This window comes from Channa argus, chromosome 9 (genome assembly GCF_033026475.1).
Source record: "Channa argus isolate prfri chromosome 9, Channa argus male v1.0, whole genome shotgun sequence".
Lineage (NCBI taxonomy): Eukaryota > Metazoa > Chordata > Actinopteri > Anabantiformes > Channidae > Channa > Channa argus.
Window position 1 is genome coordinate 5,468,695 of NC_090205.1, and position 23,992 is coordinate 5,492,686.

Below are 23,992 nucleotides of genomic sequence, written 5' to 3' on the forward strand. Positions count from 1 at the left end.
AGCTCAGGTATCCATAAGGAGATCAGCCCGTACAAACATATACTGAAAAAGTATTTTATCACTTAAGTAATGTTTAAGAAGATGTTTAAGAAAATAGGAGCAAGGTTGGTAGGACCAGTAGCTGCACACTGGAAAAGCATATAGCTCCAAGGCCGAGGACACCTGCCGAAATGGACGGAGAGAGAAGCACAACTACGAGAAAAAGAAGGCACAAAGTTAACTTCATGCAGTGGTGACATATAAATTCTGAGTCACTGAGTCAGCTCCAACTATAACTTTATCAAAAAGGAGAGTTTTAAGTCTATTCCTTAAAGCAGAGAAGGGTTTCTGCCTCCCGAATCTGAAGTGGGACCTGGTTCCGGGAGAGTAGCTTGATAGCTAAATGCTCTGGAAATTGTGGGAACAACAATCCCAGACTACATGTAGGCCTGCATTTTGAGCGCACAGTGGTCTATAGGGATAATACAGTTTTATAAGGTCCTGATGGAGCTTGACTATTAGGGACTTTCTATGTAAGGAGGTGGGTTTAAAATTCTATTCTAGGGCATAGCAGACTTGATTTCTGCATTCTGGGCTTAACTCTGGGTTTTCAGGATTTTAGGTTGTCAGATAAACCATATTTGTTAATATAAGAGCTGCACCATTTAAAATAGGATGGATGTTGTAAACAGTCCTTAACACTACATACGAGGTGAGTAAAGTTATGGGCTTGACATATTTATTTTTTTTACTTTGACATATTTTATTGATTCAACTAACCCTGTGTTTTGTGGACAACTGGTCTACCAACAGAGTCCCAGCTGTCCCTGAAGGAGCTAACACCCCTAGAATCTGTGGGGAGCAACATGATGTGAATGTTAATTTTAACATTTAATACAATGCAATAAAAATGAATTATATTTATTCAAATAGTTGTCATGATGGACGTTTGCATCCTTGTTAATTTGACAGCAATCAATTCAGACTTGTTTTAGGAATGTTCTGAGGTCTGAACTAGTCAGATTGTTGTCCTGAACTTCACAGTAAATTAATCTAAACATAAAAAATTAAACTGACATTTTTTCAGAGGGGTTTACTGCTAATGAGACAGTTCTCACTGAAACACTCACTCCCACCAGTCTCTCTTTCTGCCCCTTAGGCTGCTCAGATACATTTACACCAAACAATAACCTTTGACACTGGCACTTTCAGCCCATCCAGGATGTTTTTCCCAAAACAGGCTCAGTAACACAATCGCTTTGGCTTTTCATCACTCAGGTAGAATCTTCACCAGCAGAGGAACTTTTACCTTTTCACCTTAAGTCGTCCAACCTTAGTGCCCATAGAGGTCGTTTGTCCCCACCCTCTCACAGGAGCCAAACAACCATTTGTTGGAATTGTACCGCAGCACAGGGAGGAAATAAATCTATTAAAATTTCACCCCTTTCAGTGGCAGGAACCAAAATGCCAAAATGGTGGTTGGTGCAACACCTTTTTTCAAACAGTGAAAGATGCTGAATAACAACCATACAAACAGCCTTTTGGTTAGTTAGACACATCAGTTTTGCTTCAGTTCACTGAGGTATGTCACATGGTGAACATTGCATTCACCGCAATTTATTTTCTCCTCTAGCGCAAACACATTGCATTATACCACAAATGTGTGGTGAGCATTGAATCAAACTATGTTTTTTTTTCTGGATTTTTCTGGAGTCTGTTCATCTGTATTGGTTTGTGGGTCCAGACTCTTCTGCTGTTTCCTCCACATGGCTGCATATAGAGCTCGCTGAAGCAGCAGTTGCTCGAGTCTGAACAAAAAAAGGAGAAATACGACATAAAATTATGAAGAACCACAGGTCATCGTCACAAAAGGAAGTCTCTTATGTGAGGATTCAGCCTCTAAGAGATGTCGGTCAGAAAACATGTAACGAATTGCTTCACTGCTTTAGTTCATAGTATGCTGAGAAATTTAACGCACATCCGCTCTGTTCCAGTCAGTGTGTGTTCAGAACCTTAAACAGCTATTTTAGCGCCACCATTTGGCCTGGTAAAAAATGTCTGACCCTGAATACCCTTAGCATTGCGTGTAACAGACGGATAAATGACCAGTGGGGATGATACAAAAACTAAAGAAAAAGGGGAGCAGGCAGGGGACAAGGTGGGTCACTCATAATGTCTTCTGACACCAGAGCTACTTTAAGAACAAAGTTGAGCAGTCTAAAATCCTCCTGCAGACTTTACCAACTTTACTATGAATTAATAAAAACTACAAGTCTGCTACTGTCTGGCCTGCCAGACGGAAAGAGAGCGTGAGGGGTCAGAAATAGAGAATTCAGAAAGCGAGAAGACAGACAGAGAACATGTTGATGAAGAAAGAAAAAGGTAGAGAGGAAGTGATGGGAAACAGACATGCGAAGGGAATTAAATAGAAACTTAGGTGGAGGCAGTGAAAGAGGGGGTCAAGTGGTCAGAGGAGCAAAGTGATGCTGAAGCTTTTCTAAATCGTGTGCATTTGGTCTTAGACATTTGCCCAGTCAGGCAGCTACGTTTGAAAAGCAGGAAATTCTGGCACAACTTAACCTTCCGCCCCTGAAAAGAGCCAAACTCCAGCAACACTGCTAACTCAAAAATCCATTAGAGTGTTGATTTACACACAAACCGCTAGTTATTACACTTCACTTAACTTTTGCTTCTTCTTTTAAGGGCAACTGTTGTACAACTACAGACTGGTTACAGACTCACTCTCCACTTCCATACACTCTTCCATACTTTAAGACAAAACACACAATAATAATAATACAATTAAAAGCTGACTTTGACTAAGAGCATTACTAATTTTCAAATACTCTCTCTAGATATGGTGATAAGATTGTGAATTCGTCTGGCCAAAATAATCAGGTAAGTGACAATCTGATATGGTGGCAGTCTCTTGCTGTCACTTATTCACCTGAAAAACCTCCAAACACTAGTTTAGCTTTTGTAGGTGGACCGAGACACCTGATCTTGTGGACAACATAATTCTACATTTGCCTCTATTATGTCTGATGTTGTTAATATGCAAATGCAATATTGAGGATGGTTTGTTAGTTATAAGTGTAAGTACTTATAAGTAAGTACTATTTATGATTTGTAACTAAATCAAATAATATATTTTATTCAGTTGTCATTAGCACCAAGCGAGGTGCAAATAAGGACAAAAAAATCAGGAGTTTAAAACAAAAAAGCAACATGAGGCAGAATGAAGGTTTAACAGGCTCAGACAGAGGAATCATTCGTTGCCAGATATATCTGCTGTGATGCACAGTAGCTCTTTGACCACAAAACAGAGGTTTAGCCTATTGCTCAGGTGTTGGATGTTGAATGAGGACATGGGACAAGAAGCATCTGAATTGGATTCATGTTGTTTTCACGCGTAAACAGTGTTTTCTAATTAGTGGATAGTTCAGGTAAAGCCTGTAGAGCTCGTAGAGTGCCTGAGGACAGAAGGAGGCCTCTTCCTGCCTCTGTTTCGGGATACACTCAAACACTTTGTGACAGAATCTGTGCGTAATCTGACTCTAGAGGTTAAATGGGTCTGTCCTGTGTTTACATCACAGTGTCAATCAAAAGATCAATGGTTTTTGGTTGGTGGTGCCTGCAGGGCTGAACCAAGGTCTGCAGTGGGGGGGGGGGGGGGGGGGGGGGGTGCTGCATGTGACACCAACTTGTTTCTCAGGTGTGTTCCTATTGAGACCTTTGACTTAGACTTTGTGTCCACCTGTGAGTGTGGGAGTGTAAAGCCTGTAAGACAGGAAATATTTATACTCATCTCCTATATCAAAGGTATGAACTCAGTTAGTGGGCAGCTCCATGCTCTCTCTCTCTCTCTCTCTGTGTGTGTGTGTGGACCAATGACACAAAGGTCGGGCACAAAACCACACTGAGATTCTGATCTGTGGATATATATATATATATATATATATATATATATTTATACACACACAGAGACACACACACTAACCACAGAATTACTGTAGTTGCATTTTGTTTCATTGAACTATGTACAAAAACTGAACGAAACATTTACTAGTATAAGTTCAGTAATAATTACAATTAGGTCTTTTTAAGAACAGAAATAATCACCAAACTGTAAAATCAGGATCCAAGTTGCAACAAACCTGAACAATTATCGAAATGCAAGTGTGTGAAGTTCACAGGAAGAAGCAGATGAAAGGCTTCAATCTGCGTCTTACTACAAATTTAATTCCAGAGTTTGGGGAGAAGGGGAGAAAATGAGGAAATGGGGAAAGATGGAGACATACTGTGGAAAGAGCGAGTGGGAGGGAATGTTTGGTTAGATTTTAAATATGTTCAGCTGTCCTATATATTACTCATGCCACAGTAATCACTAACAGAAACACAAACTCACTTCAGCTCTTACATTTCTGTCATACATGTGCAACCAAAGCTCGCACACACAAACACACACATACACACAGAGCTGAATTTGTCGCTATAGGTTTGGGAACTCTGTATGAACTTGTCTGTAAATTATTAAAGTTAATATTTATGACCGTTCTCTGATAAGAGTCTGATTAAAGGCACACTCTCATCTACGGACTCTGTGGGATGTGACCCAGTGTGGAATCAGAACATTATTTTTGCTAAGGTGCACAGATGCCTGATTTTATTTTTATTTTTTTGTGGGATGGTTGAATGTGATGGTTTATGTGTGAATCTGAAAGTAAGATTCTGAAAAACGGAGTCAGACATGTCGCCTGTCCTCCCCTGTGGACATTTTGCTCATACACTGAACAAAAAGCTGCGAACCACAGAGCTCATGAGTCTCCAAATTGCTTAATGTCACTTTAAGCTTCTGCAGAGCCACCACTCTGCTCTAGTGTCATCAAGACTATCTTTGGACGTCCACCTTCAATATTTGATGGAAAACCTCGGTCACAGGTAGGAATTTCTCCCCCCGGAGACTGCAGACGTCAAAGGCAGTATATGTCCTGTTTTTAAGGTAAGCTTCATCGACTGGGATGCAGAGGGACACGATCTCATCTTTTCATTTTTCTAGGCCAGATGTGAACGTCCAAGACACAAATTTTCATATTATTATTAATAATATAATAATAATGTCATACGATTTCAAAGTTAAGTTAAAAGTTAAAGTCTACCCCCATTAACAAGTTCAAAAGTGAATCTAAAACCAAATTACTTATTTTTTTGACATTACCACAAGTGGATTTTTACAGTAGTTTTAGTCTAGAACACATCAATAACCCCAGTCTAGGTCAACGACGTGATTTCATTAGGGAAATGCCTTTTATTACAGCTCATTTTCGGACCCTTCGCACTACTTCTCCGTCGATACACATAAACGATGACACGGATCTATGAAGAGTAGGAAATTATGAGTTACCGTAGGTCGCAGACGGCCCGAAGTGCACACCTTCTAAATCTGAGCACGTTGTGCGTTCATAGGTTTATTCAATAAGGCTGATTAAAGAGAGATTTCAGCTCAGCCGTCAAAGTCTACACCGTGTCCTGACTGTCGTGACGCTGTGTTTTCATTTCATTAAATACCAGACTGATTCGGCCCATAAACCAGGCTCCATCTGCTGCTGCTATTGAAAGATTAGGAAGCTTCTGGATCAACCTACTCAAAGAAAAGTGGTCAACATAATGTGAGTGTCAGAGAGAGACTTACATCGTCAAAACACACGATTAGTTATTTATGTTTTTATTTAGTTATTCGGTCATGGTCCCCTAATCTCATTCCACCTGCTCTACATTTATACAAAATAAGGAAATTCTTGTCCGACAGAAACAATAGGTGACATTATTGTACCTTCAGTGATACTTCGGCTTGTCACTGGGGCTGTATCATCTATCTGAGTGCATATATATTATTGATTTCCATTCACCTTAATAATTGATAATTGCATTATTGAGTTAACAATTGTGATGGCAAATTTGCATATCCACAAATCTACATAATAATCAGACTATATCCTGAAATTGTACCTTAACTGAATAAGTACATATATGTACCTTGTACTGCTTGGGAACACTGATGTTCCAGCGATTAACTCTATGGAGGACATTGGTGCAGGCTGTAGCTTGGGGACAGAAATACAATCCGACTGTACCTCTGTTTCCAAGAAAAATGTCTTATGACTGAAATATGACTGAAAAATCTTTCATCTAACTTGAATAACACAGGCAGTGGACACACCTGTTCCAGATGATACATGTGCCAGTTGTTGGTGCTCACGAATCAATAAAACATTAAACGTATACGAATTGATGCAGTTTACTTTGGAACTGACATATTACTGTATGTGTTTTCTGCCTAAATGGTGCAACAATCAGCACACGGGTTTAGAAACAGTGACTTTGTCAAATTCCTCTGAGCTTTGGGTGTCAGTACTAGTCACTGATGACTAGTCAACATCTGCAAACAATAATGCAGCAGTCAGAGTTTCCAAACAGGTGCATTAGGACTAAGAACCTATAAACACCACAGTGTCACACGCAAATATATTTGTTCGATTACACACAGCAGATTCCACACGCAGATGTGAGGAAACATCAAACTGTATTTCCGCTGATTAAACAAATTGTCAGCGCATTTTTGTTGCATTGTGTTGTTGTTTTACAGCTTGTTTATGACGTCCAAAATTCACTGTGTGCCACAAAGCTGGAGCGGAGAGCTCAGCTAAAAGTGGAAGAACAAGCAGGATCCGGTAAGAGCATTATTCTCTGTGCAGCCACACAGTTGCACAAACTTTTAAGCTTTCCCCTTTTGTCCCGTGCATCAAATAGAAATCTGTTTTTTTAAAGATATTAGTCATGGAATAAAAAATAATAACCAATTGCAAAGAGGATATGATGATATGAACTGGGTTCATGCAGTGTAGCAGAAGGCAACACCACAGTGTCAGAACCTTTTAAGTCTTTTTCAGTATCACTCTGACTGATGAAAAACCAGACACTTGTTTTCTTTACTTTTGTTGACCTGTCAACATGCGTCACCTCATATCCTCCAATCAGCTTTTCGTTTAATCTCTCCATCCCTCTCTTTGTGTCTGCCTAATCCTGCTCTCCTCCCAACACACCCATCTTTTCCTTTCATCTCTTCTACTTTATGTGACCCACACACACACACACACATTGTGCTCTCATACTGACCACTGTAAAAAATACTCAGCACAATAAGTATAGAAACTCACTTTCAGTGCCACAATTAGCCTGATTGACGATGCCTCACTTGCTCCCTTGCGTTGGCATTAACACATTTATTCCAGCTTCGGACTATCCACACAAAGAGAAAATCAGCCTTTGGAATTTATTCTAAACATGCTGCGTGGTAGGAAGTTGAGCTGTTTCACTGAGGTGTTACTAATGGATGGCTTCCAATGCTGTGATAAACCAAATGCCTCCAAAATGTATTTTCTATACAGATTCACTGAGACTAAACAAATCTAATAAATGGTATATAAATTTTTACCTGTACAACAAAGCGTTAAATGGTCTCCTTGGTCATAAAACTCCCGCCTCCAGCCCCCAATGAAAGTGACTTGTGGGATAGTTGGCATCGAGAACTTTGGCTGTTAAAATTCCAACTTAGGCTCTGGATCCAAACCAGCCCCTTTAGAGAAAACATTCAAATGAAGCCTCCTTCCAAATAAGACAAAGCTTGGTAATAACATCACCTGTGTGCAACCACTTCAGTTGTCCTGTTGTTGCAGAACTTTGCAAGGGAAGCCTGGATGTTCCTCTCAGTCTGGGTTTCCAGAGAAGAAGTGGCCTGTCGGATCAAACATAGTATGGAACTTAGTTTTGCATGTGATGGTGTGTTTTGAAATGTGTTTTCATTCTTCAATAAATTAAGTTTAACTAACATCACTGCAACGTAGGTTAAACAAGACATTTCTGCCTCTGCAAGTGTGATGCTGGCTCGACCTTCTCGCCGCAGAGAAAAAATAAAAAGCGTGTGTTCACTGAGACTTGCATGTGGAAAACCACATGCACCACTTGTTATAAAGCAGGTAGTTACCGTGCATGAGGCACTCTGGAATCCTCTGCATACTCACCTCGTCCGGCACAACGATCAGAGGCTCTTTCAGTATGGTTCGAGCCACTGAGCTTCAAACTCACTCCCCCACTTTTGTGTCATAACCTGATTAAACTATAATTAGGGGCCTTTTGCATCTAGATAATCAGGGTTTAAATTAGCAGGATAATGTTACAGGTTTGCTTCGGCAACATCTAAGTCAAATCACAAAAGTGGGTTTATAACAATTAAACACCTGCACCTGTGTACACCTGCAGCCGTGGCAGCTCTCTCCACCTCCTCTCTGGCGGCTGTAACTCGGCCGTAGCGAACGTTGTTGCCAACGGTGTCGTCGAAAAGGGCCGTGTCCTGGGGAACCACACCGATGTAAGATCTCAGAGAAGACTGATGATGCTCACATATATGTTAAAATAATGCAAAAATAACTAGCTGGCTTGACGCTTTGCCAGTCAGGTGATTTGCACATTGAATTTTGCCACAGTAAACGAATGAGAAGAAATGAAATGGATCTTAGAAAATCCAGGGATTTTGTAAAACCAGATTCCAAGTTGGAACCTGAATTGACTTTGAGCTAAGAACTGACTTTGGTCTCTCACTGTTACATGCAAAGACAAAACCACATTGTCGCAAATAAATTCAGACTTTCTTTACAATGATTGCTCGATCAAACATTTGGTGTTGCTTTTATTTGATGACTTTTTCTTTTTTATGACGACTTCTAATGCAGTTACACTTGACAGGAAGGACAATTACTTGCGAAGCTTGCAGAGATGAGTGCTTTTACATCATTTCAACATCTGGATGGAATGCAACACAAACAAGATAGTACATGGATAAGCTGGACAAATGTCTCTCAGCTTTCCACCCAACTGTCTCATCACACACACACACACACACACACACCCCCCATGCATCTACTGCATAAATGTTGCATTGCTTAATTCATCCTATACTCTATAATGCACGCTGCCCTGGGTCACAGAGAGCACACATGTCCTAAACTGATTTCTCTGCCTGTGCCTCATTGCTTCTCTCTTTCTATCTCATTATCTGTATAAGGTTTGCATGCATCTCTTTTCTCTTTTTTATTTTGATTTTTTTTGATAAATGACAACCAGCAGACAAATCCTGAAACACCTCATTAGGTTTTTAAATTGGCAACTAGATGACAGTTCAAACAACCCACTCACTCATTAAATATCTGCTTCATCGTACTTGCAGTGTAATAAACTCTTGATTACTAATTAGCACATCATGGTCTGTTTACACTTATATTCTAATCAGTTCATCCAATTAGACATTTGTGCCACGTGTGATGAAGCCTCAGGCGTTCCTGAGATATTGCGCTTACAGGAGTAGGACAGATGGGACATCAGTGACCTTGACCTTTGGAATCAGTTTCTCCTTGAGTCCAAATGGATGTTTGTGCCAAAATTGAAGACACAAGAATATGACATCTATCGTCACATCCATTGTTGCATCAAATCTGTAACAATGAAACACAGTATGTATAATGCATTCTCGTATTTAAAACTAACCTCCTTCTCAGGACTTGATGCATCTGGTTCTTGGTCTCTCCGAAACTAATTTTCGGTTTTCAAAGACTCTTTGTGCAATGTGCAGCATTGTGTAAGTCTTTCCCGTGAAACACTGTACTCTGCAGCCACAACAATACAAATTCCGTTTCCCTGCACAAGCTCGGGTTGGCTAGTAATCACTCGCTTTCCCTTAATTTAATCTCTGCAGTTTACTTGTGTTATTTATTCCACTCAAGAGGCGGGCTGTAAGAGCTGCAGCATGGAAGGTTATAAAAGAGAAGAAGAGGGGAAAGACAAAAGAGGAAAGAAAAAAAAAAGGAGTTTAATTGACATTCACTGTGACATCAACTGAGGAACAAAAGAGGAAATTGTAGTTTAAGACAGCTGTTCCCACACACAAGAAATAATGACTACCATCACAGCAAATGAGAAAGCAATGTCTTTTAGTATCTAGTATGTTTTGCTTAATATTTGCAACATAGTTGCCTATAGAGAGGAGGTAGACTGGATGTTGGGTCAGAGCAGTAGTGCCTACTAAAACAGGGAAAGAAGGGAAGTTCACAGGTCTTGTCTTGCACTTTAAGTCATTGTTGACCTGCTCTATGTCTTACAGCACTACCTTACTTTGAGTGGGTTTTTTGCATAAGCACAATAATTTTTGTTAAGGAGGCTTAAAGGTTTGTAAATAGGTTGCGATGGGAAAAGCACATTTAACATGGGGGTTTGAGCCATGATTTCACTGGGACCAGGGATCCGGCCACGTGTCCAGAACAGACGGGACATACGGTATACATACAGTCTACCCTTTGGTCTCCTACCAGTTGGACATGCCCAGAAAGCCTCTCGTGTAAGGTGTCGATGAAGCGTCCCAGTCAAATATCGGAACCATCTCAACAGGCTGATTTCTATGTAAGGCAGCAGTGACTCTATTCCAATTGTCTGAACTCTGTACCGTAGCTTTTCGTTACAGTGGACCTCAGACAGCCTACAAAGGAAACTTCTTTCAGCTGCTTTTGTCCATGATAACATTGTTTTGTCCACTACCTAAAGCTCATGTCAATAAGTGTTCAAACTCCCAGCAAGAAAGCAAATAGTTTGCCAAGATGACAAATTACTCTTATATCAACTGAGTCTTGGGTAAACTCTAAACAGCAATTATTCAGCTCATAATTATTAATAATTGCTTTAATAAATGCTCACAGTCTGACAAACAGGAAGTTCAAGCTGTAACCTTGGCAAAACATGAATTAACTTGAGACAGTTTTTGCAAAGACGAAGAAAACATGACTTAAAACAGGTGATTCACACTAAGTGGCTATCAGTGTTGGGTTGAGCAGAGTTGGACTCATTTAGGCATCACCACATGTGGTAGCCATATGCAGGGACATAGGAATGGTGCAGGTCAGATGGGGAAAAGACAAACCCAGAGACCTGAGAGGCAGAGCTGCATCGACAGCGAAATGAACTAAAGCCATGAATAAATGTAGTTTGTAAAATATACAGGTACAGTGCTAAATTGCTGTATTGGAAAGTTAAAACTGCAAATGTCTACAATACATAAAAGGTGAACTTTGAGCCACGTCCTGAAATAAAAAATCATCTTGAGGTGACGCTGCAAGCCGCAGGAAAATGCTAATCGTATAAATGATGATCTTTTTTGGAGGGAAATTAAAAGTGAATTTGAAAATTACAAATCTCTCTAAAATTAAAGAGAACAGTGGTCAGAGCCCAGAATAAAAAATAAAATTTTTTTACTACTTCACTTTGATAGCGCATGAAAAAGACCAACTGTGCCAACCCACAGGGACCTATTAAGCCATACGTATGGACTGACAAGAGCAGTTAACTGGCGATTGATTAGGGCGATACACCTCCAAACAACGAGTTTTTCTTGGACAGCTCGGCCTGTTGTGTCAGCACAGAAACATAAAGAGCTGGGAGCAGTAATCATGGGCTCATTCTGCAATTTCAAAATAAAAAAACTCTTTTGCACGCAGTGAACCTGCAAACTAGGCTCCACACATTTCACCATGATGCTTCACTTTTAGCGCGTGAGGATAATTAGTGCTGAAGGTGAGATCGAATGACTTGTTAAAGCCGACCTTGTTTTACTGTGTAACACAAGCCGACATAAGTGACACAACAAAGTATTTATAGAGCGCAACATGGAAAGCACGGGGGGTTTTAATGGAGTGGCAACAGGCAGCATGTGAAACAGATGGCGTGTAAAAAGCGCTGGCATCAAACTCGAAGCTTGACATGTGCCTCACACTTCTGCTCACTCGGAGACAAAGGAGAGACTTTACGACCATCTTCTAAACCAATTTCTTTTATTGACTCGTCATTTTCAAACGTGGTCGAGTTTTTTAGAGAATTATCACTCAGTGCTTATTTAATGCCAGTTGCCCATTTTCCCTTGTTTTTCTCCGATACAAACAACTTGCAGTTAATCTAATATAACGACCTACCTCAGGTATTGGGGTGTTTCTATCCCGATGTAAATCTATCCAAAATAAAGCTGAGACCTGGCTCAAATATGTTTGGTCTGCTAGTGGAAGCTGTTGCTTTATATAGTATTCACAGAGCTCGGCTTACAGTATGTCCTGCAAGTGTCCTGAGATGTTTTTCTCATTATCAGACGGGTTTATTAAGCCCATTTTATAAGAGTCATTAACCATTTACCACTGACTGTTAAATGCATGTGTTTTTCTCCTCCATATGTTTTTGTTATCTGGCATTTATATAAGAGGATATTAAACCACAGATTATTTGGCTCCACATACTGTCCAACACCCCTGCAACGTGAAGGTGATAATGGTCAACTTTTGTATAAACTGTTCCACTGTATGGTTATTTAAGATTTACGTTGTGTTGATTTATTTTTCTGCATTTAACTGAAATGTTTATTTTGATTTCTTTCTACTGCAATTATTTTAATGAGTCTAGACTAAACCAGCGTTTTATTCAGTGTTTTGTTTAGTTGAATCATCTTGTAATCAAATGGTGATGAAGTAAACCTGATTGTGGGGAATATTATGCACGTGGGGACGACCGTACCAGTAGTCAGCGGGGAAGGGAATTGTGTATTTTTGGTAATTAATTGGCTTTAAAATGTTTAATAGTGGCTCTTGTGTTAAATTAACAAGACTCCATGTCCCAGCATGGAGAGAAAACAGAAAGCAAAGAGTGGACAAAAAAAAACCAAACTAAAAACACCTTGTGCAGAAAAGCATCTGGCCGCGGTAACAACAGCAGCTATAGAAGAGAAACTGGTGGAGCTAGTCCAGTTGTTGAAGTCCAGTTGTCACTGAACGGCACCTTTTGGAGTTACATACTGTAGCTTTAGTATTTCTCTGTGTAGCCTGATGGCAACTGCATATGTGCAGTAACCACTACTCACACTTGCTCGTGCTCCTATGCGTATATCGATATGGATGCTGGTTTACACAAATCAGGAACTTAAGAGCATCCGTCAGCTTTCGACGGCAAGGGTACCTCTGTCTTTTTGACCATCCAGGGACCCAGCATTTGAAGGCCCAAGATTCCAAAAGGGAAAAATGTGGCCGAGAACTCGTGCTTTTATCACTGAGTGGAACCAACAGCTTCCTCGCCAGCCTTAACATCGCTTTGGAGCTTCAAATTACCATGGGCCCAGATACTGGTTCCTGCTGTTTGTCCGTTGAACATTTATGGTTTTACTGAATTCTAAATTACAACTATTAACGAAACCAGTGGACGAACAGAAAAGCATTTCACTGTGGCCTCCGGGAAAGAGGAAGCGCTGAATCCGCAGAGTCCAAAAAGAATGAGTCCTTCAGCAGAGGAGGCTGAGGAGTTTCACCGCTTCCTGCCCCCGCACCTCCTGAAAAAACCACTGATTGATAAACAGTCTGAATCTAATTTGGGAGAATACCAAATGTGTGCATGTGTTTGTTGATTAAGCAGTCCTCCTGCTGTGTGATTGCAAACTAGCGGCCTCATAATCATCACCAGCCTCCTCGTCTGAACGAGCATATTTGTCGCATGGAAACAGGTGTACGTTTGTGTGAGAGTGTGTGTCGTAAAGTGCTTGTGCTGTTTGGCTTTTATAAAAAGACTTCTGGCAAATCATAAACAGAGTTACTTCAACTATGAATGGGCTATATTCACACACGCAGACACACACACACACACACACACACACACACACATCTGGTGTCTGGACCCGTTGCTGCATTATTCAGGAACCTTTTACTATGATTTATTCACAGTGTGACTGGAGCTCACACACTCAGCCCAGCTGTGAGAGAGGCAAAGTGGAAGTCAAGGTGCATGAGGCAAAGGCTGGAAAAAGCAATGAAGAGTGAGAGATGGATATAAAGAGATGAAGAGAAATGAAGTCATGGAAGGGTTTAGTAGACATGCAGGCAGGAATCAAAGACACAGGAAGTGTGACATAAATTCATACACTCAGACTCTATCAAATATATCCACTTTGGGAAAGTGTCCATTGCATGTAAAGTACTTTTTGCAAGCATGTGTGTTAGGTTTAGTTAGAGTCTAACAACTCACACCTTGTTTATTCAGTCTTCATAGTGTAAAGTTTTATGAAGTAGCTATGTCACGTTTATTCTGTCCCGGCGGAAGCGTCATAGTTTACAGACAAACATGACAAGTGGCAGCACAGAATGTGTGTTTGTGTCCACTTCAACAGGTCTTTGTGGCGCTGATGTGTTTTGATGTGCTGAGCATTGAAAAGCTCCAGTTTGAGTTCATTTATCTCCGTAAGTGTCTTTCAGTGTAGATACAGGTGTTTAAATGTAAAAAAATGTGCTTGCCACTGTCACCGTCGAACGAAGAAAATAAAATGACTGAGTGAAAAAGGTTCTTTCTTCACCTCAGACATTGTACTTTGACCAAAATAATCTCAACACTTAACTTCAGATTCAAAATCAATCCACTCTGTTCTCCAAGCGGCTCCCTCTCCCTGCTCTCTTATGCTCCTCCACGCTCTGCTACATTCCATCAGCTACTTGTCATCACCAAACTACAATAAATAAGCTGCCAAATGTAGTAATCAACGAATGCTAATAAGTAATGTAGTAACTTAAGTAGTTAAATATCTGAAAATGAAAACAAGATTGAGCCAAACCTCCCAACATGCCTAGATACCACTAAAACTTGATGGACATTTCTATATAGCAAAGAAAAAAACATACCAAAGCAACTGTCTGTCCAGTCTGCACACACACACACACACACACACACACACAAACATAGAATACAGGATCCGGATCTAAATAAACTCGTCATACTGGGATTTTTCTGATAATTTCTAAAAGTTTTTGGAGTGAGAAAACTAAATCAGGGCCACAAACTGTCCCGAGGGCAGCGGAGACAGAATGTCTCTATGTCGGTCATCACCCAAACAGTAGTTAACGGGAAGTGACCGCGCTACTAGTGGTTTTTGCGATTGGTGAATAAACTGGTCTTTATCAAATAGCAAGTGCTTCAACCCAGAGAATAAAATATTATGCTGTTTGCTTCCAAACTGGGCCAAAGATTCACTCTGTCCAATGCATGTTATCACTATGATCAATGCTCTGTGATTAAGATTTGGGCTGGAAAATTGAAAACAAGTCCATAAAGTAACCAATAAGCTCATCTGTTAGGTCTAACGTTCCAGGACAACTGAGGAAACAGTCTCAGCTTTAATTTGCTTTAATTTGAATAAGTTTACATCAGCATCAGACCAGAACCGTTTGTTTGCCAGTTCACAAATCTGTTGCCTCACCTGGCTGAAGCCTTTCTATCTATTCCATTTGGACTGTTCCCTGGAAACTGAGATTACCTGTTGCTGACCATCTGTTTACCCCACTCTGATTTCACTGCTGTCAAAGAAAGTGTAAAGAATACAGAGCAGAGAGAACCCAAAATCAGACAGCTACCTTCACTTTAAAAAACAAGAGCTGTCTCTCACAGAGAGAGAGAAAAAGGAATGGGCAGGATTTCGGTATATATCCACTTGAACCCAAGGATGAACTGATTAGATTTAGGTGGTTAAATGTCCTGCCACGTGGCCAGGAGGAACGGGGAATCGAACCACTAACTCTGGTGTTTGTGGACGTCTGCGCTACCAAGTGAGCCTCAGCGGCCCCCAGAGCAGCTGGCTCAAACATCAGTACATGTATGAACTGATTAGAATGAGTGGACTGGACGTGAGTCTCTTCACTCCTCACACACAGAATAACAGAAGTACCAGAACTGTCTCTTCATTTCCAACTTTTTGGACTTTTATCGTCGTGTGCACCAACTGATACAGTAACGCAGTCATTTCTTAGTTTGATGCTTTATCAGAATCAGGTTTTGCAGTCGCTCACTCTCCTTCCTGACCTCCACCCTCCACCACCCTCCTCCCCCTTCCTACCGACTCCCCCACTGCTGCAGCTTCCCAAGTCAAAGAAAAGCGTCGCTGTGTTTTTAAGGTGCCCTAATGCTTTTGTCTACATTCATGTGGCTGTTTACCATATCAAGGGCCTGAGAATGTAGAAGCCTTTAGTGAGGCAGCCGGAGGGCGCCTTTTCCCACCGAAACACACACACACACACACACAAACACACAGTGTGTTTTGTAAAAATACACACAAAGTCACACACCTCCTTGACCTCCTACTCTGCTGACCTCTGACTGTGTGAACCTGTTTCCATGCAGACTGAGTTTTTACTATCCACTCATTTGTAACCAATATATTCTATTTTATATTTTCCTGCCTAAATTCAGAATTGATCTGACATATTATTACATGTTTGCGGGAAATATGACAAAACATTCGAGTCTTAGAGTAAATACTAATCTCTGCATCAGCAGTTAATTCAAATTAATATCTATAAGGAGATGAAAAACTTAGTCACGTACTAAATCGAATTATTATGTAATTCAGTTTTACGTCTTCGTCTAGAGGATATGTCTCCAACCTTGTGCCAACCTGCTGAAGTGTCCTTGACACTGAACTCAGGTCTTGACCCCTGCCCTGTCTGACGGTGGGGGACACACTAAAAAGACTGTGTGCAAGCAGAAACAAAGCAGAATAGCCCCGTGTCTTCACTGGGGACAATTTTGTTAAGTTTGTTGACAAGGCAGAGAAAATCTTTTGTTCGGTAAACAAGACTTTACATTCTTAATGAAGCTTGAACAACCAACAACCCACGTCAGATTATTAATTAGACTTTTTTCTTGCGTTGGTTGACCATTTTGACCAGCGCTGTAATGGTTCTGAAATCCCCATTACACAAATGCATTCAGAGTTAGTGCAGAGTCCGAAATCTCCAAGAGCCCAATGAGGTTCCACATTGTTGGTGAATGAATAACAAAACAACAAAAAAAGTCAGAACTGAAGCATGGATTTGACAACCTGGGGCCAGTGGAACACATTACAGTAATTAAAATAGGTTGTTAGGTCAAATTTATTGCTAAGTATTAACGTTATTATTAAGTATTCAACAGCAGCATTTGGCGTTTTATATTGGGAAGGAAATGTTTTTGGTTTTTGGTCATTTGAAGATTTCTCTGACGTTTTATTTTTATATCCAGATTAGATCAAGTTCGAATTTGACTGATACCTGGAATTGTCCTTCAGACAGCAGGTACGCACAGAGCAAAGATCCAACAAGCAGCCCCAATCCTATGATGATGTTCTGGGTTTGATTCAGCAGAGCGAGGGACGCTGAACAACCAGTGCATATTTGATTAACAAAAGATAAGAAAGAAATGTCAAGAAATGCAGCTGAAGCTGCAGGTTTCTTTGGGTCTCTGTTAATGTAAGATGATGTAATACAAGCTTACCTGATATTTCAAAATGGCTTCCTCAAAGCAATGGACCTCATGATCCTCAGCGTTGCAATATTTTACATCCTGGAAAATCCTTAAATGACCTGCACCTGAGATATTTACAGCTGTTTTAGGATATCTTGGAACTCCATTACATCTCGATACAGTAGACCTAAAACAAAGTACAAAGTAGATGATGGCAATGATGATATCACAGACTGTAGGGAGGATACTGAACAGGATGTAGCTGAAGACACAAACAATCAGAGGTTGTTAAATGCCCACTTCATCTGTTTGTGTGTCTGTGTGGATTTGTACCGTAGCTAAACCCAAGCAGATATTGTCCCGTCCTCCTGTCCTACCTCAGGAGGTTGTTGACGGAGGAGGTGCCCCAGTCGATGCTCCTAAGCACATGTCCGGTGTGTCGCTCCAGGTGCCAACGCAGAGACAATCCTTGCAGGTGGGAAGAAAATCGAAGCTCATGTGTGAATAGGAGACGGACAAAGATTTCCAGTAACTTTACCCACTGTCCACAGATCATTCAGAAACTGGCATCATTCAGTGTAAACTGGCTATGTTTTCTTTAAAATCTGGTTTTCCTGCCTATAATACTCAAGCTCCACTGTATCTTAAAGACCTCATAGTGCCATATTATTCAAATAGAGCACTTTGCTGTCAGAGAACAGGCCAACCAGTGGTCCCTAGAGTTTCAAAAACTAGAACAGGAGGCAGAGCCTTTAACTATCAAGCTCCTCTCTTGGGAAACGCGCTCCTAGTTTATATTCAGGAGGGAGACACCCTCTCTCCTTTTTCATAAAGCTACCTCTGCTCTTTTCCCTATTCATTTATATGCCATTATTATTATTATTTGTGTCTTCTTTGCGTCTTCTTCCTCCAGTAGTCCATTTCTACAGGTTTTCTTAACTTTGGAGCTGTTTTTCTAGCCTGTTCTGATTCCCGATGCTGATGCTTAGGGTACTGGTTCACATCGATGACTTGATGCTCTGAGCTTTTAGTTTAGTACAATAGAAACCTGGGTGGTGGACAGGGTGGTGGACAGTACAACAAGACAAGACTTTTCCACAGGAGATCAGGGTTCGACTCTAGTCCGAGACTAGAGCTTCCAAGTATCTCCAAAGGGTACCTGTGGCATCAATATGATACGCCAAACGATTTACCAAGCGGCACAATTTAAAGTGTAAATATCTGATGCTGTGGGATGAGAATATTGGCCCAACCTGCCTAATCTTTTGTTGTTCTAGTTGCCAGGTGACGCAGACGGCCTACTACCCCCCAGTCTGTTTTTTTTTTTTAGAAGTTTCTCCTGTTAAACGTACTTATCCCATTTAATTGAATTATCAAATGTCTTGTTAGTTATAATGACTCCACTGTTAACAACAAAGTACTGTTAACTTTTGTTCACATTTTACTCTTTTGATGGTTGGGTTGAGTTGCAGAGATCAGGCTTCAATAACCGACTGTTCTTCGGAAGTAATTGCTGCTTATACCGCAGTTTTGACAAAGATCCTGACATTCACTAGTGTTTTCCTACTTGGGATTTGTTCTTAGGTAAGAAGAGTTCTGACCTGTTTGTGCAAAAATGTTTTTGTGTTCTCTTCAGTTGAACGGTTCCTTAATGTTATAGGATTTACATTGCAATAATAGTTTACCATTAATAATATTTTAAACAAGTACCATTAGTTTACTGTCTATTGTGGTGTTTTAGAATTAATAAATAACTAACTAACTAACTCTGCAATTCACACTGCACAACATAACCATGAAACATGACCCACTCCTGGCAATGGACAGCAGATTCACTCAGCTCAGTTAACCTTGATCAAGCCTGTTTTTCGGAAGACAAGCGTCTTTAACCTCTTTCTGCATGTATTGAAAAAAAGAAAAAGGAAAAAGGGTTTTTAGTAATTAAAAATCAAAAGATTGAATAAAATTAACAGATATTTGCCATCATTTCTATTTTGAGTAATGGAACTTATCAGGATGCGGCAGCATTGCTTGAAAAGTCCAAAAAGGCAAGAATCATGGGTTTTGGTCAGGTCTGGTAAAAGAGTGATACTTGAACTCCTGGGCCGGTGAACTGGTAAAATTTGATCCACAGAAACTCTTGAGGGTTACTGATGAGAGAGGAGGCCTGGAGGCAGAGTTGGACAGCGAAGGTGTGCAATAAGTTCAAATGTTTGGCATCCACACCAACTCCGCCTGTATCCATACAACACATGCTTACCTGCTCCTTCACCTTGCAGGAACTTGAGTAGCGTGTAGAGGCAGACAGTGGCAACTAGGGAAGTCCAGTCACCTCCTGCACAAAGCTCATTCACTGCAGACACACAAAACATTTTTGCCTTCATGACCAGCGTTATCCTGCTGGTTCTTGCTTATTTTAACATCCGGCAGCTGCAGAGCAACAAGATTACTCATTATGAGGTGTTTGACTCCACCTGACACAGCCTCTTTTAGCTCGGCTTCTGGTCTCTACCAACACCGGACGGAAAAATGTGGGTCCTGAGCTTCCACATGCTCCATTGTGTTCACCAGCTCCTGTCTAATTGTGTGTGCTGATCAGGGTAGTTTACAGTGAAGGTTTAGAGCTTTTTGCTCCGAAAACAGATGAAAATCCTATGCACCCCAAAGCAAACCAGCCCTGTGCAGCTGAAAACAACACAATGAGAGCAGGGGGAGGAAACCAAGTGAACTTGTGGCCCAGACAGTTAAAGAATGGGCTATAAAGCCAAGCAGCGCTCCAGAGACAAATGATAATTCTCTGTAGCATTATCACTACAAGCTTTAACACTGTGATTTCATAAATCACGATCATTCCAAAAAATGTTGACAAGGTCTATGAGCTTGTCCTTACAGTGGTCACCAACATCTACACACACATTGACACTTCCCTCACTGCCCCACAGACACATTCTCATTTTCATTCATTACCATTTTCTACAAGCCCTGGGAATCAGGTTCAAATGAATAAAGAGACAGAGATGAAGGGAGGAGGACGAAGAAAAGCAGCAGATCCAGTCAAAGTGACAGATGTGCTGAGAAACAGGGAAACGTTTAGAAAATTAAAAAGTAAGAAAATGGAGAGAAATGGATAAACAAATGTGTGTCTTCTAAATGTTTTAACTTTCGAGTGTGCGTTTAAAGCCGGGGTCTCTCCAGCTCTTTGGCATTGGGTCCTAGAGTTGGAGGGTGGGGGGCGGGGTCGGGCCTTTAGAGACAAAACGTCCGTTGTACCGGTGTGTTAACTCTTAAGAAAAAGGCCACTAATGCCGGCTAAGCATGACTGGCAGGAGGGGTGACCTCCCAGAAAACCCTCTGCAAACACACACACACACACACACACATACATACGAACATCAACCCCACCCCCTTCTGGAACCTCTTCCATGCCTTCCTCATCACACAAAGCAGTGCTCTGCCTCATTCTCACTGCACTGGCTTATACTTTCATGTTGCTCCAAAAGCCAAATGGCCAGTTTTGTGAAAAGAAAAGTGCCCGAACACAAACCAAACGCTGACTTCCTCTGAAGTGAAGTCTCCTGGGCTGTTGCCTTGTGGTGGATGCAGTCCTGCATACAAAATAGGATACGGAGGACCTTGGCAAATGATGATACCATCCCACGCTGTGCATCAAATCGTATTCCTATGTGAAAATGAAGCTTGAGTCCACCTTCAAATCAAATTCTGAGCTCATACTGTTTACTTACTGTATATGTATAGTGATGTGCTTTACATTCTCCACAATATTAGTTTTGTAACTGTATTTATTTTATTACAGTAACAAAATATAAAATATTAAAATTACAAACTCCATTTCCAGAAAAGCTGGGGTGCCTCATACTATATCAAATAAGAGAATGCAATGATTTGCAAGTCATTAGAAACGTATTCTTGGTTGTAAACATTACAACGTAATGTTTATTTTTCTTATATTTGCCCGTTTTCAATTTGATGCCAGCAATTCTCAATGTCTTGAGAATATAATTTCTCAAAGTAAAACTGTAAAGCATTTGGGAAAGTTAAAAATCTCTGTATGCAAGAGAGAAAGCTGAACACAAACATTAAACGGATATAAAAACAGATCATCACATGGGCTCAGGATCCTCTGAAAACCATCGTCAGTAAAAACTTTGTGCCTTTACGAATTCACGCTAAAACCCTAAAATGGAAAGAAACAACCATATATAAATAAGATCCAGAAACAACACTGTCTTCACTGAGCCCGAGCTTATTTAAAATACAAATTCTAAATACATCATCCTGAAGCCTCGCTAGAGACACAGCAAGGGAAGAAGAGAAGAAGAAATGGAGCACTGAATCTGAGGATGGGGAGACAAGAATTTGAAGGAACATAGTGAACTGATAAAAGTAGAAAGCAGCTTAAAAAAAAAGTGCCGTCGTCATGGTTACAGGCTACACCCAACACTACGAGCAACCTCACTATGAGGGCGTGCTACATTGACAGGAGTTTATTTAGTGTTGTTGCCAAGCAAATATTGATGTCCGAGGGGTTAACAGGGGAATGTATTGTTCGGTCAAACCACAAGCTTTATAGTGCTTATGAAGTCCTGCTGCAAAGCACTTGACAATAAACTTCAAGCTGGAACTTCAGGTTGTTCTCAACCCACATGAAACTGTAAAACAGAAGTTACTGTTGGAGACACAACACCTGTCAACATAATTAAAAAAGACGTCTTTGCTGAGGGAATTTTATTTTTTCTTTATCTTTATAGCTGAATTCCCTAGGAACCAAGTTGAGCAGTAATACATGCCCCATAACCAAAATAAGTGCACGAAGGAGCTGCTTTAATATGTATGTATTTCATTTTTTTCAGTACATGTACACAGGGTAAACCACACTTGTTGGAGCACACTGCCATCTAGAGTTTTAGCATTAACGTGTTTCAGTGGGACAGAGCAGCTCCCTTTGGTGCTTTTGTGTTGCCTGCTCAATGTACTAGATCTTTCTAGTTTGTGATTTTATTGTTTTACAAACCAATATTTACGATCAGTTTACGCAGAATTGGGCTTTTATTGCTTTCAGATTTTATATGTAACTATGCATTTTTAGATTTTTGGGCCATTTAACAAATGTACACAAAAAATAGGACATTTAAGCATTTACAGCAACTTCTTACCAATGTTCCTGGAGTAAACGGGCACAAGCACATTAACCAGCCGCTCTGCTGCCAGCAGGCCCACACACAGCAGCACTAGCCCCTGCAGTGCTGTGGTGCCTTTGGGCCACACGTACGGCAGCAGCAGTCTCACCTTCGTCCCGAAGCCTCGGCGCTCAGACGGCAAAGAAGAGGGGGAGGGAGAGATGGAGTGCTGGATCTGAGGATGCAGACAGAGGAACTATGAAAGAGGGGGAGGAAAACATGACATACAGTAGTAAAGTGTACTTTTTCCATGGTAACTTAAGATGGAAGGAGGAGGAAGTTAGGTGATGATGTAATAATATTAAAGATGGAGATGTTAATTTCCTTCTTTTGATTTGAATTGGTAAGTGTCATGATTTATTTTATAATTTCTGAATGACTTTTACCATTTGGGGGCTGAAATGACATATTGAACTGCTGCTTTTCCCTACTTTAACCACAAGGGGCAACAATGAGCCGAGGCTAAACTGAAAAACACACTTTATTTTTTAATCCATATTTCAACATATGCTCGACGTCTTAATGGCGACAGGATTATTGCTACAACATTCAGGAGACACTTATTGCTTATTGTTACACTGACATGAAGAATTCTGTCAGCTCGTCATAACTTTGTAAAGAAACCTAATCGCAGCATGTTGACACACAGCTCAACCTGCACTGAATTTGATTTTATTATCCAGCTTATGCAGAAAAAGGCCACAATTATTGTTAACTATCACTTTTATTTTATTAGGTGCATTCCAAAATGGGCATGGTCTTCTCTCAGTTTAAAAAACGCCTTCACTGATTTTAAACTTGGTTCTTATGGTTCTAGTTTGGGTAGTACATGTAAATAAATGCCGTTAAACTTCCCATTGATTTCACTTTATTCCCTATATGAAGATATCTCTCTACCTTTAGCTGGAAAATGCCTCCAGATGACCTCACTTGGAGGAACCTTCAGTTCAGATTATATAAACCTATTTTCTTGTGGCTCACACTATGGAGTTTGTAATCATGACCAACCTGTTTTCCAGGGCTCCCCAAGATGAAACCTTCTGAACTCCTAATGATGAAAAACCCAGACGGAAGTTTCAAAGCATTAATGTACACTTACATTACATCATTATCAACAAACGAGTCACGAAATTAATCAATTCATTAATTAACAATTAAAGCAGTAAATACAATTCGGGGGGCTACTCCCCAGTGCTTTGGTGCGTAACATGAGTGTTCTTACATTTAGACAGAGGATTAGCTTTAATGTTAGGGCACCACCTGCTGGGGATACGCGAGATATTCACACCCTGGTTTCAGACGAAGACACACAGAGGTAAAGTAGATGCTGTTCTGTTTCACTGAAACATGTCTAGAGTTTACTGTAAGACTTAAGTACTACAGTACTACAGTACTTTTTACTTTTCTACAGTCACCAGTCAAGG

General features: G+C 40.6%; 1 protein-coding gene across 1 annotated transcript; it reads right to left on the bottom strand.

Annotated features, from left to right (window-relative positions):
- Nucleotides 1-1,657: 1,657 nt before the first annotated feature.
- On the bottom strand, nt 1,658-22,820 carry abcb6b (ATP binding cassette subfamily B member 6 (LAN blood group) b). Its single transcript, XM_067516024.1, has 9 exons — nt 22,812-22,820; nt 22,545-22,764; nt 19,623-19,723; nt 19,463-19,537; nt 17,748-17,863; nt 17,385-17,632; nt 17,178-17,287; nt 8,283-8,389; nt 1,658-1,787 (listed from the first exon to the last, which is right to left on the bottom strand). The coding sequence occupies exons 1-9, from the start codon at nt 22,818-22,820 to the stop codon at nt 1,658-1,660; spliced, it is 1,116 nt and encodes a 371-aa protein (XP_067372125.1).
- Between the last annotated feature and the right edge of the window lie 1,172 nt (nt 22,821-23,992).